Source organism: Lithobates pipiens, unplaced genomic scaffold, assembly GCF_037356315.1.
Source record: "Lithobates pipiens isolate NorthernLeopardFrog02 unplaced genomic scaffold, aLitPip1_a1.2 Scaffold_23, whole genome shotgun sequence".
In the NCBI taxonomy this organism is placed as follows: domain Eukaryota; kingdom Metazoa; phylum Chordata; class Amphibia; order Anura; family Ranidae; genus Lithobates; species Lithobates pipiens.
In genome coordinates, this window is record NW_027507785.1 from 168699259 (window position 1) to 168716228 (window position 16970).

A 16970-nucleotide genomic window follows, 5' to 3' on the forward strand; every position below is an offset into this window, starting at 1 on the left:
TGGAAGTTAATTTTTCATTTTTCTGAAGACTTATCAGGCCATCTTGTGTTCCAACCACATTCTTCATTATCGGTTACAAACAAATGATTGGGGGGTCACAATTTGTATGCATAAGCACACAATTGAAGTTTCTAGACCCTGCTGACCTTTATATTAATGGGTAATTTACTTGTAAATTCAACATTCTACCGTTGATTTCCAGCGCTCCTGACATAATTATTTTTTATTTTTATTTACACAGGGTGGATATGCAGCCTACAGATACACTCAACCAGCCACTGCTGCCACAGCTGCCACTGCCGCTGCTGCCGCCGCTGCTGCAGCCTACAGCGATGGGTATGACCCAGCTTGAAAAGACCACATTATTATTTTGTTATATTGCCTCCCTTTTTAATCATGGAAAAGTATAGATTTAGTAGGGAATTTTTTTTCTTTTTTCTGTAGATATATGTAGTCTAGTCTATCCAACGGTAGCTCTGTAATTTGAATTCATGGGATTTAGAAGTTTTTTACATTTATACCATGTATACACTGAAATCTTTTTTGTTAACATATTTTCCTTGTATATAATGGCTCATGCACACTGGGCTTAAACACTGCTTTTACAGGCTTTTGGTGGATTTTTTTTTTCCTCCTTTCCTGCCTGTAAAAGCACTTTAATATTAGCCTATATATCCATGCACAGATGTTTACAGGTGAATTAGAAGAGGAGCGTTTACAGGCTGAAGAAAAATCCACCAAAGGCACATTTAAGAGGGAAGCTAAAGAGCAGCAAAAACACTCAACGGGTCTAATTGCTTGAGCGCCAATGCATTTCAGTGGCCTTAATAAATCTGGCCAGTGGTATGCAGTAACGTTCACGTGCCAGATGCGCCTAAACACATGTGCAGTACACTGCTTTAGGTGATTCCCCGTCCACACACCCACTGTGGGTGAGGTAGCCCTCGTCGCTGAGCCTTTGTATTCTGACAGCCAGAAAGACTTCCCGCTGTCAGAATACACACATCTGTGCTGCCGGTATTGATCATAGCTGGCAGCATTGAGCAAAAAAAAAAAATCGAACAGGAAAATTTTTGTTAAATTGACTTGTCAACCAGCCTTGCTCATTCATGGATTGAAATTTGGCTGGTCCCTGGTGGGCCAGCTGTACTCCTTCTCATATCACAACTCTCTAGCTATCCCTTAGCAGCTGTGAAACGGTGTTAAAACCTTGTTGCTTTTGATCTTCCCCTTCCTCCACTCTTCCTTTCCAAAAGAAAGGGATAAAAATTATCATTGCAGCCAATCAAAAAAGGAGGGATTGTCGTAGTACCCAGGGAGATTGCGTAGGAACTGAACACCTCAAAAGTCTAATTTCCTGTCTATTTTTTTCACAGCTGCTGTAAAGGGTTTACAACAGCCTCTAAGGTTCTGTTAAAAAGGATGAGAGGAATGCCCTGGTTTACTTGAACAATCATTCTTAGTCAATTACATCCTTGGGTATTTGTTACACTTTTTTAATTTTTTTTAAATGCACATATTTGGGAAAATTACTCGGCCCTCATGGAAATGCCAAAACTGCTCTGGTTCGAGAGGGAGATATAATAGTACAAGAGTTGTACAGGTTAAAGTGTAATAACTTATGGATTTATATTTTTCAACTTATGACAAGTGATGAGCCGAAGTGAAAGAGCAGATCCCTGGCATCCCTCTATAGCAGTGGTCCCCAACCTTTTTGGCCCCGGGGACCTGCTGCGTGGAAGAAAATTGTGCCAAGGCCCGGCGAGGGACTGGGGGTGATGTACGCACACACGTGGGGGGGGGAGGGGAGCGAATTTTGCCGGCAATTTATCGGGCAATAGCTGGTGTTCGGCTGTTGGTACTTCAGTTATCATGGCACCATGGTTGGTATGGTGTCAGAATGATTGAAGCGCATTATTTCTTATATTACATTGTAATATAAATGAAATAGTTCAACTCACCATAATGCAGAATCAGTGGGAGCCCTGAGCGTGTCACTTTCCAAGTCGCCTGCCACCAGATGAGAAATGCCACTTGTCACGCTGCCTGCCACCAGTTGAGGAATGCCACTTGCCACGCTGCCTGCCACCAGTTGAGGAATGCCATTTTCCACATCACCTGCCTGTGCCACCAAATGAGGAATGCCACTTGCAACGCTGCCTGCTACCAGTTGAGGAACACCACTTGCCGCGCTGCCTGCCACCAGTTGAGGAATGCCACTTGCCACATCACCTGCCTGTCACCAGTTGAGGAATGCCACTTGCCACATCACCCGCCAGTGCCACCAGATGAGGATTGTTACTGCATTGGTGACACTGGTTCAGTGGTCTTTCTTAAATGAGGGCAGGAGAGCAGAGATGCGGGGTGGGCAGTGAGAGATGTCATCTCTCTGCTCCCCGCCGCACCTCCGACATTCTGTATGCTGTGAGGGCGGAAGAGCGGTGATGCTAGGCGGGCAGGGAGAGATGTCATCTCTCTGCTCCCCGCCGCACTGCCGACATTCCGCACGTTGTGAGGGCGGAAGAGCGGGGATGCTAGGCGGGCGGAGAGAGATGTAATCTCTGCTCACCAGCCCGCTGCTCTTATTCACCCGTCCGCTTTCCTCTCAATCCACCGGTGTCTTACAGTCTGCCGTGGCCCGGCTGCAAAGACGCTACGGCCCAGTAGTGGGCCACGGACCGGGGGTTGATGACCCCTGCTCTATAGGACATGTTTCTCCTTGCTGGCTACTGGATGGTGCAGACTTTAGCAGTACTGATCCAAAAGCAGCTCAAATGGCAGACTTCATAGCTAAAGTCTAGGTCTGAAGGGTAAAGGGTGTCCAGGGATTTAATAATTTTTCAATCAGTAGGAAGCCTTAATGCATTCTCTTCATAAAGGTAAAACCTTTCAAATGTTTCTCCCTCTTTTACAATTACCTCAGCCCAATCTAGATCCAGCACTGTTCTTGTCTGCAGCAGCTCTTTCTTTTCTCACAGGAGACTCAACAGCAGTGTTAATTTTGATGTCAAATTTCGATTTAGTTTTAGTCTTTTTCTTTTGACTTTGTCTTAGTCATATTTAAGTCAGCTGATTTTTTTTTTGATTTTTTTTTTTTTGGTTGGTCTTAATTTAGTCAACTTAAATAGAATGGATTTACTTAAATTGTAATGTATTTAAGCATTTCTCTAGAATTGCCAAACTCATTATATACTCCTGGAGTAAAAATCAAATAAAATGTTTATCGTATTAAGGTCTGAAGATGCACTACAGGCACAGATTTTGCGGTTGAGATTTATATATATATATATATATATATATATATATATATATATATATATAACAAGTGCACCTCGGCGATCGAGTCTGCGGGACCCGTGACATGACTCATGGAGCTTGTCACGAGCACTTGCCTGCTGGGCACCTCTTAAAGGACCACGTACAGGTACGTTAGTTTGCCTGTACGAGCCCTTCTGCCGACTTATATCAGTGTGAGGTGGTTGGTAAGCGGTTAAACTTTATTGGCTGTAATGCTATTGCACATATCAACACAAAAACCACACTACAGAATTATACAAGGTTAGATCATTTAAATCTGTCCTATAGTGGGCTCCCATTTTTTTCCCCTACTCTGGTTTAATTTATGAAAATATTTATAGATTATATATGAATTATTCCACAGTATTATTATTTAAGGTACTTGTATAGCACTGTCAATTTACGCAGAGCTTGACATATACATTGTACTGTACATTCACATAAGTCCCTACCCTCAAGGAGCTTACAGTCTAAGGTCCCTAACTCACATTCATATACTAGTGCCAATTTAAACAGAAGCGAATTAACCTACCAATATGTCTTTGGAGTGTGGGAGGAAACCTAAGAACCCAGAGGAAACCCACGCAGGCACTGGGAGGACATGCAAACTCCAGGCAGGCCTAAGGTTGGGCACACCAGATGTGGCTCTCGTGGCCTCTCAACTCAGTCCGAAGGTACAGAGGTTTGTGGCCAGGTCAAAAGATCCCTGGGCGGATGCTGCAGATGCGTTGGCTCCATGGGGGCATTTTCGGCTGATTTATGCCTCCCCCCCCCCACTCAAACTTCTGCCACATCTGCTACGCAGAGTGGAAGCCGAGGGGATTATGGTGATTCTGATTGCCCCAGATTGGCATCAACGTCCTTGGTGCACCGACATAGTACGTATAGTGGCGGATGTTCCTTGGTGGCTGTCGATGCGAGAGGACCTTCTGTCGCAAGGTCCAATACGTCATCCTGCTTTACCGTCGCTGGTTTTAACGGCATGGCTGTTGAAAGCTAGGTGCTAAGGAACAGAGGGCTGTCTGAGTCTGTAATCTCCACTATGCTGAGGGCACAGAAGTCATCATCTTGGAAGCTTTATCATTGTATGTGGAAGGCCTACATCTCCATGTGTGAGGAGATGGGGTGGCGTCGTGTACATACTCAGTTTCAAGGATCCTGCTGTTTTGCAGCGAGGAGTGGATCAGAAACTTGCATTAAGCACCATTAAGGGGCAGGTATCAGCATTGGCTGTCTATTTTTTCAGCAACCTTTGGGGACTCATTGGCGAGTCAGGGGGTTCGACGAGTGGCCCCTCCGATTTGACCACCGCTGCCTCCGTGGAATTTGAATCTGGTGCTCTCGGGGCTTCAGAATCTGCTGCTTGAACACCTTATTGACTCTCAAAAAGTAGTCTTTCAAGTGGCATCTGCCAGGAGGCTTTTTGAGTTGGCGGCCTTGTCATGCAAGTCTCCCTACTTGATCCTCCACATGGATAAGGTGGTGCTGCGTCCGCAGCCTTCATTTCTTCCAAAGGTTGTTTTGGCCTTTCATCTAAATGAGCAAATTGTGCTTCTGTCCTTATGTCCTCGGCCGTCACATCCCATAGAGGTTGTTTTGCATTCTTTGGACATGGTCCAGGCCCTGCGGGTGTATCTGTCTACTACGGCTCCCTTCCGGAGGTCGGACTCGCTGTTTGTATCGGTGGCTGGTCCAAAGAATGGCCTTACGGTCTCGTTGGCCACCATTTCTCAGTGGATCAGATAGATCGTGGTTCAGGCTTATGCCTTAAGAGGGCGAGAGCCCCCCTTTCCTGTCACGGCACAGTTGACCAGGGCAATCGGTGCCTCCAGGGCTTTCTGACATCAAGCATCCATTTCTCAGGTGTGTAAGATGGTGACCTGGTCGTCCGTTCATACTTTCACGAAATTTTGCAAGGTTGATGTGAGCACATCTTCGGATGCTTGCTTCACCCGAAAGGTTTTGCAGGCGGCTGTTTAAGGTTGCAACTCCTCCGTTGAGGAGTTCTGGTTGTTATGGGTGGAGTTTATTTTCTTGCTGTTCCCACCTCTCGTTTGACACTCCTTGGGGACGTCCCTAAGGTCAAGATTAAAGGTGATGTGTCGGTCAATGAGCGAAAGAAAAAATATCCTTTTCTCTGAAGTTCATTGACAGACACAGCACCCACTCCTATCTGTACTGCTTTTTGATGAACTGAGCTGCTGGAAGCAGAGTGAGGGGTTATAGCCAGTAGGACCGCCCCCTGTTTTTGCATGCTCTACCTAGTCCTCTCCTGAAGGTGGCGATATAACCCCAAGGTCAAGATTAAAGGTGCTGTGTCCATCAATGAACGTCAGAGAAAGGGATTTTACGGTGAGTACAAAAATCCTATTTTTGTCACGTTTTTGAGGTTGTGTTCGATATGTGCAAAGGGCGATCACACAAATACTTATAAGTATAAAATTTAGTGATGAAAGAAGATATTAACAAAATATACTGCTTGACTAAAGATGCTGTTTCGCTACAGCAATTGTTTGATTGGAGGAAAGGTTTCAGGGGTTTTATTCCAGCCTTTTCACTGTTCCAAATAATGACATTCACTTTGTTCTGAAACGGCACCTCAAGTGGTTACCAGGGTTCTAGCTCCAGAGCTGACCTTGCTGTGCTTCCAGGGGATTTCTATTGTGTAATGCGTCAATGACCTCCTGTTGAGAGAGAGAGAGAGGGGAGTCAACTCAACGTCTGGCAATGTGTCGCAGACAGCCCAGGGCTTTTTTTTTGGGGGGTTCCAAGTCTTAAGAAATTGGTGCTGGAACTGACATACCATGTGAAATATATCTGGGTAATTTTCTATACTATAACTCTAAGGCATAGGTTTGTTCCCTCTGTTCCCTGTAATCATTTGACACCTCCGCTTTCAATCCAGGAAATAGCCCACTCTACATTCGTGTTGTGAGCTTGATGGTAGCCTCCTTCGGCAGTCACATTTGCTAATTTCCACGCCAGACTCTTAAAACACAGCATTCTCTCTGCTTGGGACAAGAGTACAATCTCTAGGCAAACCAAAGGCCAGGTTGTCTGTGGCCTGGTAGCTCAGAATACAGCTCTGGAGTTTGGAAAATCCTTCCAGGATGATGATATTGAGGCCTAGAGACTCTTTGCTTCTTAAAGTGATTTCAGACCTTTAATGTAGAAAATGTAGCTTTACTATAGGAGTTTCTCTCAGCCAGAGCTTTCATTTGACCCCTAGCCACCCTTAATAGTCTCTGTAAAGTGATTTGTGTAGGTGAATGCTGTGGCAATAACTAAGCTGATCCTGGAAGCAATCACGTTGCCCAAGGCTGAAATCATGGACCTCAATTGATTACTTGGTGTCGGAGTGTAATCTCAAATGGCATGATCTGGACAAGATCAGAAGCAGGCTCCCCACGGCTGAGGACTGCATCTGAGGTGGAGGATGCCTCTCATTCTCAGGGCTCCCAGTTGTCTGAGCTCAGGGATATGGTAAGATCGCTTCAACACCAAGCTGATGACGCCAAAGATAGATTGAGGAGAAATAATGTGAAAGTGGTGGGATTGCCTGAAGGTGCAGAAGGGGCTAAACTAGTCCTCTTCGCTGAACAGTTTAAAACCTTGATTTTCCTGGAAGATCTCCCACCAACATACGTCATGGAGAGAGGACACCAGGTTCCCACTGGTGCAAGACCCCCAGGCTCTCTGCCGCAGCCCTTCCTAGTCAGGTCTCTAAATTATAGAGATCGTGACTTGCTCCTAGCTGAAGCAAGAAAGCATCAAGATTTAAAGTTTGAAAATGCTTGCATCATTCTTCATTCTTCAGTTTGCTGCTGAAACAGAGAAAACGTTGCTCCCTTACAGATTTGAGAAGGGTCAGAGAAGAAGAAATAAAGTACAGCATGTTGTATCCTAGTCGTCTTTGGGTTCAATACAAGGGTACAGTCAATTTCTTTAATACTCCGCAAGATGCTTGTGATTGGCTGGATAGCAACCCCAAGATACCACCTTGGTGCTCAACTTTCCTGGGATGAGGCCTGTTCTATTTTCCTACAGTTTTACTACACTTGGAACTCACCCTTCCTGTTTGAGTTATCACTAATTGTGGTGCTGATTGGCACTGCATGTTACTCACTTGCACTCCATATTTCTGCTGCTATGCATAACTACCCTGCGGTTTGAAGGTTGCACAGCTTTACATTTGTTTGGCGAGGCGTTTCGAGTAGAGATGCAAGTTTTTCACCTAGCAATGCCGAAGTTTCGACACCAAAGGTTGGATCCTTCCAGTGTTTTTTTCGTTTTTGGGAACAAGTTGCATACTGGACGATTTTTTTAGTTTTTACTAGTTTCTGGTGTAACAGCAGGGGGGTAGGGGGTTCCTTTCAGCTCATTTATTCTTCTATTTGTGCTACACCAATTATTGCTATAACTCATACTTTATATCATAAGATCTGTTGTCAGCCTTGTTGGGTAGATTAATGGGGGTGTGTGTGTGTATATATATATATGTATGTGTGTGTGTGTGTGTGTGTGTGTGTATATATATATATATATATATATATATATATATATATATATATATAATATACACACTGATAGCTAAGCAGGCCCAAGGGTAGTGTCTTGGAATGTGAGGGATTTGAACAAAAGTCTGTTGCCATTATCTTAAACAGGTAAAGCCACATCATGTCATCCTCCTGCAGGAGACCCACTTGGAGGGGAGTAAAATTTTGTCCCTAAGCAAATCCTGGAGATTCAAAGGGCATTTCACTCAATGTACTCCACCTATGCAAGATGGGTTTCCATGATTAGTAAGGCGGTCCCTTGTACTATACACCAGGTGTTCTCCGACCTGAGGAGTCGATATGTGGCTGTGGTACTGGATGTCTTTCACCGTAAAATGTTGATTGTGAATATATACTTGCTCCCTTCTATGCAAGTGCTTTATGATTTAATGGTGAAGTTGGCTCCTTTTGTTAGTCTGCCTACGCTGCTCATGGGATTTAAATGCCATTTTAGACTCCTCTAACCCTAATAAGGGAGCTTCGTCTGACCTTTCCTCTTAGATGTCTTGTGTCTGAGATGTCACTGGAAGCACCAAAGTGTTAAACCTTATTCTCATTTATCTACCACCCATAGATCCTCTGCTAGAATTGATTTGGCAATCCTCCTCTGTTATTGTATGTTCATGACTGAGTGGCTGCTGAAAGGAATGTCTGACCACTTTTGGCTACCCTGGATCTCCCGGTTTGGGGAAGGAAGGGAGGCTGGAAGTTGCCGACAGTTGCAGAATGACCACGTGACCTCCCAGATACAGCGCTCTATTAAGAGTTACTGGTCAACCAATGTTGGCATGCCTGAGCCAGCACTGGTGTGGGATGCATTTAAAGCGTGTTTAGGGGAGAATGTTTTTCGGCAATTAACCACTGACCAGAGGTCTTTTTACAATTTGGCACTGCGCTGCTTTAACTGGTAATTGCGCGGTCATGCAATGTTGTACCCAAACAAAATTTGCGTCCTTTTCTTCCCACAAATAGAGCTTTCTTTTGATGGTATTTGATTGCCTCTGCGATTTTTATTTTTTGCGATATAAACGTAAAAAGACCGCAAATTTTGAAAAAAAATGATATTTTCTACTTTTTGTTATTAGAAAAATCCAATAAACTCAATTTTAGTCATACATTTAGGCCAAAATGTATTCAGCCACGTCTTTGGTAAAAAAAAAGTCAATAACTGTATATTTATTGGTTTGCGCAAAAGTTGTCACATCTACAAACTAAGGTACGTTTTCTGGAATTTACGCAGCTTTTAGTTTACGACTGCCTATCTCATTTCTTGAGGTGCTAAAATGGCAGGGCAGTACAAACCCCCCCAAATGACCCCATTTTGGAAAGTAGACCCCCTAAGGAAATTGATAAGTGGCATGTTGAGCCCATTGAATATTTTATTTTTTTGCCTCAAGCGATTGAATGACAAAAAAAAAAAAAAATTTTTTTCCACAAAGTTGTCACTAAATGATATATTGCTCACACATGCTATGGGCATATGTGAAATGACACCCCAAAATAAATTCTGCTGCTTCTCCTGAGTACGGGGATACCACATATGTGGGACTTTTTGGGAGCCTAGCCGCGTACGGGGCCCCGAAAACCAAGAACCGCCTTCAGGTTTTCTAAGGGCATAAATATTTGACTTCACTCCTCACTACCTATTACAGTTTTGAAGGCCATAAAATGCCAAGATGGCACAAAACCCCCACAAATGATCCCATTTTAGAAAGTAGACACCCCAAGCTATTTGCTGAGAGGCATGTTGAGTCCATGGAATATTTTATATTTTGCCACAAGTTGCGGGAAAATTACAAACTTTTTTTTTTTATTTTTTTTTATTTTTTTCACAAAGTTGTCACTAAATGATATATTGCTCACGCGTGCCATGGGCATATGTGAAATGACACCCCAAAATAAATTCTGCTGCTTCTCCTGAGTACGGGGATACCACATATATGGGACTTTTTGGGAGCCTAGCCGCGTACGGGGCCCCGAAAACCAAGCACCGCCTTCAGGCTTTCTAAGGGCGTTACAGTTTTGAAGGCCATAAAATGCCAAGATGGCACAAACCCCCCCCCCAAATGACCCCATTTTGGAAAGTAGACACCCCTAAATTTAGGGGTACACTAGTGAGACTAGGTAATAAATGGCGGGTGCCCTGAAACTATAAAAAATAACTAACCAACCAGTGTCACCTGTAACAGTTATATGGTGATCACTGGTGAAAGGGTTAACTAGGGGGCAATCAGGGGGCTTTATGCGGTAGTATATGGGGGTCCCTGGCGCTATAAAAAGCTGCGGCGAACCTAAATACCTACCTGCCTAACTAGCGTCACCTGTGACACTAATACAGCGATCAGAAAAACGATCGCTTATTAGGCTGGGTTCACACTGGAGCGATGCAGGAACGCCACGAATCCGCGGCGGGTTCCCGCATCGCATGCCTCCCGGCGGCAGTTCACACTGCCCTATGCGAACTGCTGGGAGTGTCAGTGAAATGTTAATGACACCCCCAGATCAGTTCGCATATCGCAGTGCGATCTGCAAACTCGGATCTCATGGTGTGAACACCCATGCTATCCGATTCTGCTGCGGACCAAAAAAAGGGTCCCGTGCGAGTTTGCGGCGTGTGCGACGCGAATTCAGCCATACTATCTGTATGGCTGAACTCGAATCGCACAGAGATCGGATGTGATTTGCAGTGCGGTGCGAATCACATTCCGTTCTCATAAACTGCTGCAATGTGAACCCAGCCTTAGTGATACTGGCGACGGGGGGTGATCACGGGGTTAAACCTTTATTGGGGGGGTTAGGGGGGTACCTTAGAACTAAAGGGGGCTAACCCTAACTGCCCTAACAGTTATTACAGTCACAAATGACACCCGCCGGGTGATCAGGGGGTTAAACCTTTATTAGGTAATAAATGGCGGGTGCCCTGAAACTATAAAAAAATAACTAACCAACCAGCGTCACCTGTAACAGTTATATGGTGATCACTGATGAAAGGGTTAACTAGGGGGCAGTCAGGGGGCTTTATGTGGTAGTATATGGGGGTCCCTAGCGCTATAAAAAGCTGCAGCGAACCTAAATACCTACCTGCCTAACTAGCGTCACCTGTGACACTAATACAGCGATCAGAAAAATGATCGCTTATTAGGCTGGGTTCACACTGGAGCGATGCGGGAACGCCACGAATCCGCGGCGGGTTCCCGCATCGCATGCCTCCCGGCGGCAGTTCACACTGCCCTATGCGAACTGCTGGGAGTGTCAGTGAAATGTTAATGACACCCCCAGATCAGTTCGCATATCGCAGTGCGATCTGCAAACTCGGATCGCATGGTGTGAACACCCATGCGATCCGATTCTGCTGCGGACCAAAAAAGGGTCCCGTGCGAATTTGCGGCGGGTGCGACGCAAATTCAGACATACTATCTGTATGGCTGAACTCGAATCGCACAGAGATCGGATGTGATTTGCACTGCAGTGCGGTGCGAATCACATCCATTCTCATAAACCGCTGCAATGTGAACCCAGCCTTAGTGACACTGGCGACGGGGGGTGATCACGGGGTTAAACCTTTATTGGGGGGGTTAGGGGGGTACATTAGAACTAAAGGGGGCTAACCCTAACTGCCCTAACAGTTATTACAGTCACAAATGACACCAATGCAAAAAAAAATAAAAAATGCAATTGGTGTCACTGTGACTGGGGGGGGCAGGGGTAATTGGGGGGGTGAAGGGGGGGGTGTGAGTGTGCCTGGCATGTTCTACTGTGAAGTGTCGTGTTGGTGCAACTCACCGATCCTCTCTCCTCGGTGCCGGAACGAAAAATACCGACACGGAGGAGAGATTACATCACTTCCTCTCCTGTGTTTACATTACAGGAGAGGAAGTGATGTCACGGAGCATTTCCATTCGTCGGGAGCGATCGCGAGGGGGTGGCCATGAATGAATGGCCGTCCCCTCATCCCGGATCGCTCCCGAACGAATACCGACCGCCGCAGGCACCGGGGGGGGCCCGATCGGGCCCCCCACCCGCGGGAAGGCAGGGACGTACAGGTACGCCCATATGCCTGCCCGTGCCATTCTGTCGACGTACATCGTCGTGCGGCGGTCGGCAAGTGGTTAAAGCGGCTAGGAACGATCAGGACGCAGAATGTGAGATTCTTCTAGCCAAAGAAAGTGTGCACGCCGACTCTCCCTCAGACCACATATGCAACTCTGCTGAAGGCAGATCATCTTTTGTCAGTGCACTTCTTCGAACTGGCCCACACTGAAACGGGGAAGAGGGCTCAGTGGCTATTTGCTCAAGGGGACAAAAACTGCAAACTGTTGGCCCTCTTGGTGGCAGATCAAACAATAACTGTCAGTATCCCTGTTATTAAAAACACTGGGGGGACTCTGGTCACAGACCCTGCCGGTATTTTGGAGGAAATTGTGCTTTACTACACTGCTTTATTCTCCTATACAATCATATGACATCAATGAGCTAGATGGGTTGTTGAATGAATTTTGCCTCCCTTAACTATCACTCAGATGTTACTCTTCTAGATGCTGATTTTTCAGTTTTATAAATAGAAGTGGCGATATTAACTTTTCCGCCCAATAAATCCCCGGGGCCGGATGGATTTCCAGCAGACTTCTACAAACAATACATGGAACAACTAGGTCCGAGACCCAGTATGCTTTTTGGTCATTGCCTAGAAAATGGGCCCTCCCGCCATCAATGCTGGAGGCAGATATGGTTCTCCTATTGAAACCGGTTAAGGATCCACAAGAGCGCATTTCTCCTATCACCCCATAGCATTACTGAATACGGATCTGAAGATCCTAACTAAGGTGTTGGTATTACACCTGGCCAAGGTCATTTCTTCATTGGTGGACATTGACCAGACGGGATTTATGATTGGGAGTTCACAGATACTAACTTATGAAGATTAGTCACTCATTTACAACTAGATACTCCAGATGTCCCTGAAAAATTCATAGTTTGTTAAAATTGAAAAGTCCTTTGATTCTGTTGACTGGCTGTATATGCATAGAGTATTGGAGAGTATGGGATTTGGGCCTAATTTCTGACGATGGGTCACTTTATTGTATAGTAGCCCTCGGACGTCAATTCGGTTGGGGTTCTGTTTCTGATCCCTTTGATATCAGTAGGGGTACTAGGCAAGGATGCCCTCTCTTCCCTTTCCTTTTTGCCTTAATGATGGAGTCTATGGCAAGAGCGCTACCTCAGTCTAGTCTAGAGAAGTGGGTGCAATACAGGTAGGAACTATATAGGAAAGCCTTACGCTATATGATGGCATGCTCCTTTTCCTCAGAGACCCTTGAGTATTTGCTAATACTCGGTCAGTTTGCCTCCTTCTCGGGTCTTCGGGTGAATTGGGGCAAGTCCTTGATATTACCGCTGGGTTTGAAGGCACTGAAAGCAGCAGATGGTCTTCCGCTGCAGTGGGTTTCCTCTATCACCTACTTGGGGTTAAATTACAGCTAACATCCAGGATTACATATCACTAAACCTTCTCACATTAGTCTCCCAGCTTTATCAAAAATCACAAGTGTGGAAACGGTTGCCCCTGCCCTTACTAAGGCGTATAAATCTTCTAATAATGAAGTTCCTGCAGGTAATTTTTATATTTTTTAATACACTCCCCTGTGTGTGTGTTCCCAAAAATTTTTTCCGCAAATTGAACAGTATTATTGGGTCCTTTTTGTGGTCTCCCCAATCACCCCGCATAGGCATTAAGGTGTTACAACGGGGCAAGAGGGGCTAGCGCTACCAGACTGGCAGAAATACCTGGCTGGTCAGATAGTTTTTTCTAGACTCTGGCTATTGGACAATGGGGATTCTGCCACAGTCCTAGAAGTAGCACAGTTAGGATCCTATGAGAGTTTTCAATTATCTTTGTACAGAGTCCCGAAATCAACTTTACCATTAAATGTGTCAATGAAAGCCTCCATAAAAGCTTGGGAAGTAGTTACAAATCTGTCATCTCCCAGTTATATTGGCGTTACGCCCTCTTCTCCATTATGGATGAATCCTAGCCTACCTCATTCCTACTCCGTTTGACCCCATAATTTGGGCTAGTAGGGGTGTTAAGGTGCTAGGGAACATTACAAGTGAAGGAGAACCCATAACATTTTAGCAATTAAAGGCAAGACATGACCTCCCTAACTTGTATATTCTTTCAATTTGTATCTACAATTGCATTGTGCATTTCAGAAAACACAATTCTACACCCGGAGGGTAGAGATGTTGGCCTCTGCCCTCAAAGATCTTTTAATGGATGAAGAATTGGCTAATCCTTTATTGGTTGTATACAAATCATTTTTCAAAATGACACCGTGGTACAGTGGGTGGCAGAAATTCCTGAAATTCAAGGAGAGGCCTGGGAAGATATGTGGGACCACCCTTTCAAACATTTAGAGACTGATACAGTCTAAGTTCCTACAAAGGATTTACTACACGCAGGTCAGGCTTGCACGCATGTATCGCTCTGCCACAGGTGAATGTTGGCGATGTTCCTCCTCACCAGCGAATGTGGAGCATGTTTTTTGGAGCTGTTCGCAGATCCAGAGTTTCTGGTCTGCAATCATTTCCTGCCTGTCGGAGGTTCACAGTGTTCCAATCCCTATGACGCAAAGAATCTGTCTCATAGGTTTGTTGGAGGAAATTGTTCCTTCTCTAGGTCATCACACCTTACTCAATATAGGGTTGTTCTATGGTAGGAAAGCCATCTTTTTGCATTGGAAGAAACAAAGTGCTCCTACTGTGTCATACTGGAAGGGTCTGATAAACTCTAATCTATATAAAGCCACTTATGCCTCCAGGGGCTGTAAGAAATCTTTTTACAAAGTATGGCTGGACTCCTACTACTGTGTGATGACTTGCCTTTTCACCTATAGGATTACATAGTCCGTAGGATAGGAGATGGGTGGTGGTAATTACTACTGCTGTGAATGTTCTGAGATCTATGTATACTCAATTATCCTAAAAGCTATATCCCAAATCCAAACGGACAAGTGATATAGAACGTTGTTGAGGTTGATTGGTGTTCTATATCTCTTGGACTTGTTGATGTTTGGAGGTGGGGGTGGGGTAATGTTTGTTGCCCCGCTGTATTTAGCGCTTTCAAATTGCCATGCGCATGGAATCAATATACAGTGCTTTCGGAAGCACCACTAAAACGAGTGGCGCTTTAATGTGAAAGGGGTCTTAAACTGTTAAGCCGGATATAGACAGTTTGCATCTCAGGTAGTTCAGCAAGGCCTGGCTAAAATTTAAACCATGTATGGGCAGACTGATTGTAGCCAAGTCGATCCATCCATTGACTTGGGTACAACCAGCATGTTGGATTTTTCATGCGATTTCAGGTTACAACTGCTAGCAGTAATCGCCTTCTTCCAGCCTGGATCACTCCCCCAGCAACACAGTGTTGAGAGAATTTAGGGATTTTCTTTCCTGCAACCTGTGGTTGCACCAGCTATAGCCAGCTTTAAGTCTGTACAGGCAAAAGATAAAACCTCTTACTTTTTCAAAGTGTGTATAAGCAGTATATATTATAATTTGAATGAAGCACAATGGTTACAGATTTAATTTGTCTTTAAAATATAACTCCATATAATTTTCATCGGTATCAGTGGACAGCCTAATTGGAGCAATGCTTTCTGTTAGCTATCCGTTGTTTTGAAATCCTTAGCTCTATTGGAATCCATTGATGACTTTTAGTCTAGCTAATAAATGTGTTAGCTCATTGCACCCAACATTAGCTGAAAATAGATCTAGATACTCTGCTTATCATTCACCTTATGGCGTTACTATTGTTGTGAACTTCTGCAGTCTTATGAATCCCTTATGTGCACTCTAACATTGCATGTTTCTCTCCACAGATACGGAAGGGTATATACAACTGACCCATATCATGCCTTGGCCCCTGCTACCAGTTACGGAGTGGGAGCTGTGGTAAGTAATAGGCTCTTCTCAAACGATGATGTTTATCAGCTTGAGACAAAGTGACTATTTAAAAATACTTCACTATATTGTTTTCATGTAGTTGTCTGTTCAAACAGTTGATGTATTTGTGTTTATGTAATTGTGCTGGTGGGTTATGGTCTATGCTGCTAGGCATAGAAATGGCATACCCCTAGAAACCATATAAAATAAAGTAATATACATCATACTTTGCATAATAAGATATAGAATGTCGCCCTCTGCCAAAATTTTAACATTTTCTATTTTGGGCAGGATATTCATAATACTGCGAACTTTTAACAATTGCTATTCACCAAAGCATTGTTATTGCCAGCAGTGATGTCAATCAGAGCCAAGTCACATGGCTGAAAATATCTATTACATGTGAATTATAGTTTAGTATATGAAGACTGAAGTCTTTCATGTGGATAGAGCATGTGTAACTGCATGTGTAGTTGATTGACTTTTGTAGCATTACCCTCTTTTTTTTTTTTTTTTTTTTTCTTCTTTCATTTTTATTAATTTTATATTAAATGCTATACATTTTTTTTCTGTTGATGGGGTAGAGGTTGAAACCCGAACCATACTTTAAATTCATTTTTTAAAGTGTCCTTCACAATTTACATTTTTCTATAATTTTGTTAAATGTGGAGATTTGTAGATCCAAGCACTAGAGGTAGCTGTATTTCATTGGAATCACTGCAGCCTCCCTGCTCAACTGTTTGTTCTTATGGGGAAAATATATTCAGTGGGTTGTCAGATCTATAAACTTTTTATTTTATGAAGTGAGGAATAGAAAACTATTGGATAGCATTACAAAGCATGAAGCGGATCCCAAGTATGTAGTGAGCGTATATGGCTACCACCATGTACATATAGATTTACAATGTGTACATGTAAGCATTTAATACCCATTGATAACGTTTACATCAAGCTTATCTTATATTTATATCCCGCTCCAAAAAAGTTACTTTAGTTTCTTTACTACTTTTTTGTGTTGTAGGCACTTTAGCACTATTATGGAAAAAGTGGTTACATGCAGTAGTTGACAGCCTTATAATACATATTTGCTTTTAAACTTTACTTTGCCTCAATTTACTTGTATGCCCCTCTACTATACTGCATTAAAGGTCTTCATTTACCTATGTAAACCCCACT

The 16970-nt window shown here is 44.0% G+C and overlaps 1 protein-coding gene across 12 annotated transcripts in view; it reads left to right on the plus strand.

Moving 5' to 3' along the window:
* The window catches only part of RBFOX2 (RNA binding fox-1 homolog 2), a 535783-nt gene that overhangs the window by 480660 nt on the left and 38153 nt on the right, over positions 1 to 16970 (plus strand). For all 12 annotated transcript variants that reach the window (XM_077452579.1, XM_077452576.1, XM_077452578.1 and 9 more), the window contains 2 exons: positions 242 to 336; positions 15731 to 15803. In XM_077452579.1, coding sequence (XP_077308705.1) covers positions 242 to 336; positions 15731 to 15803 — 168 coding nt within the window. The remainder of the gene's footprint in view (positions 1 to 241; positions 337 to 15730; positions 15804 to 16970) is intronic.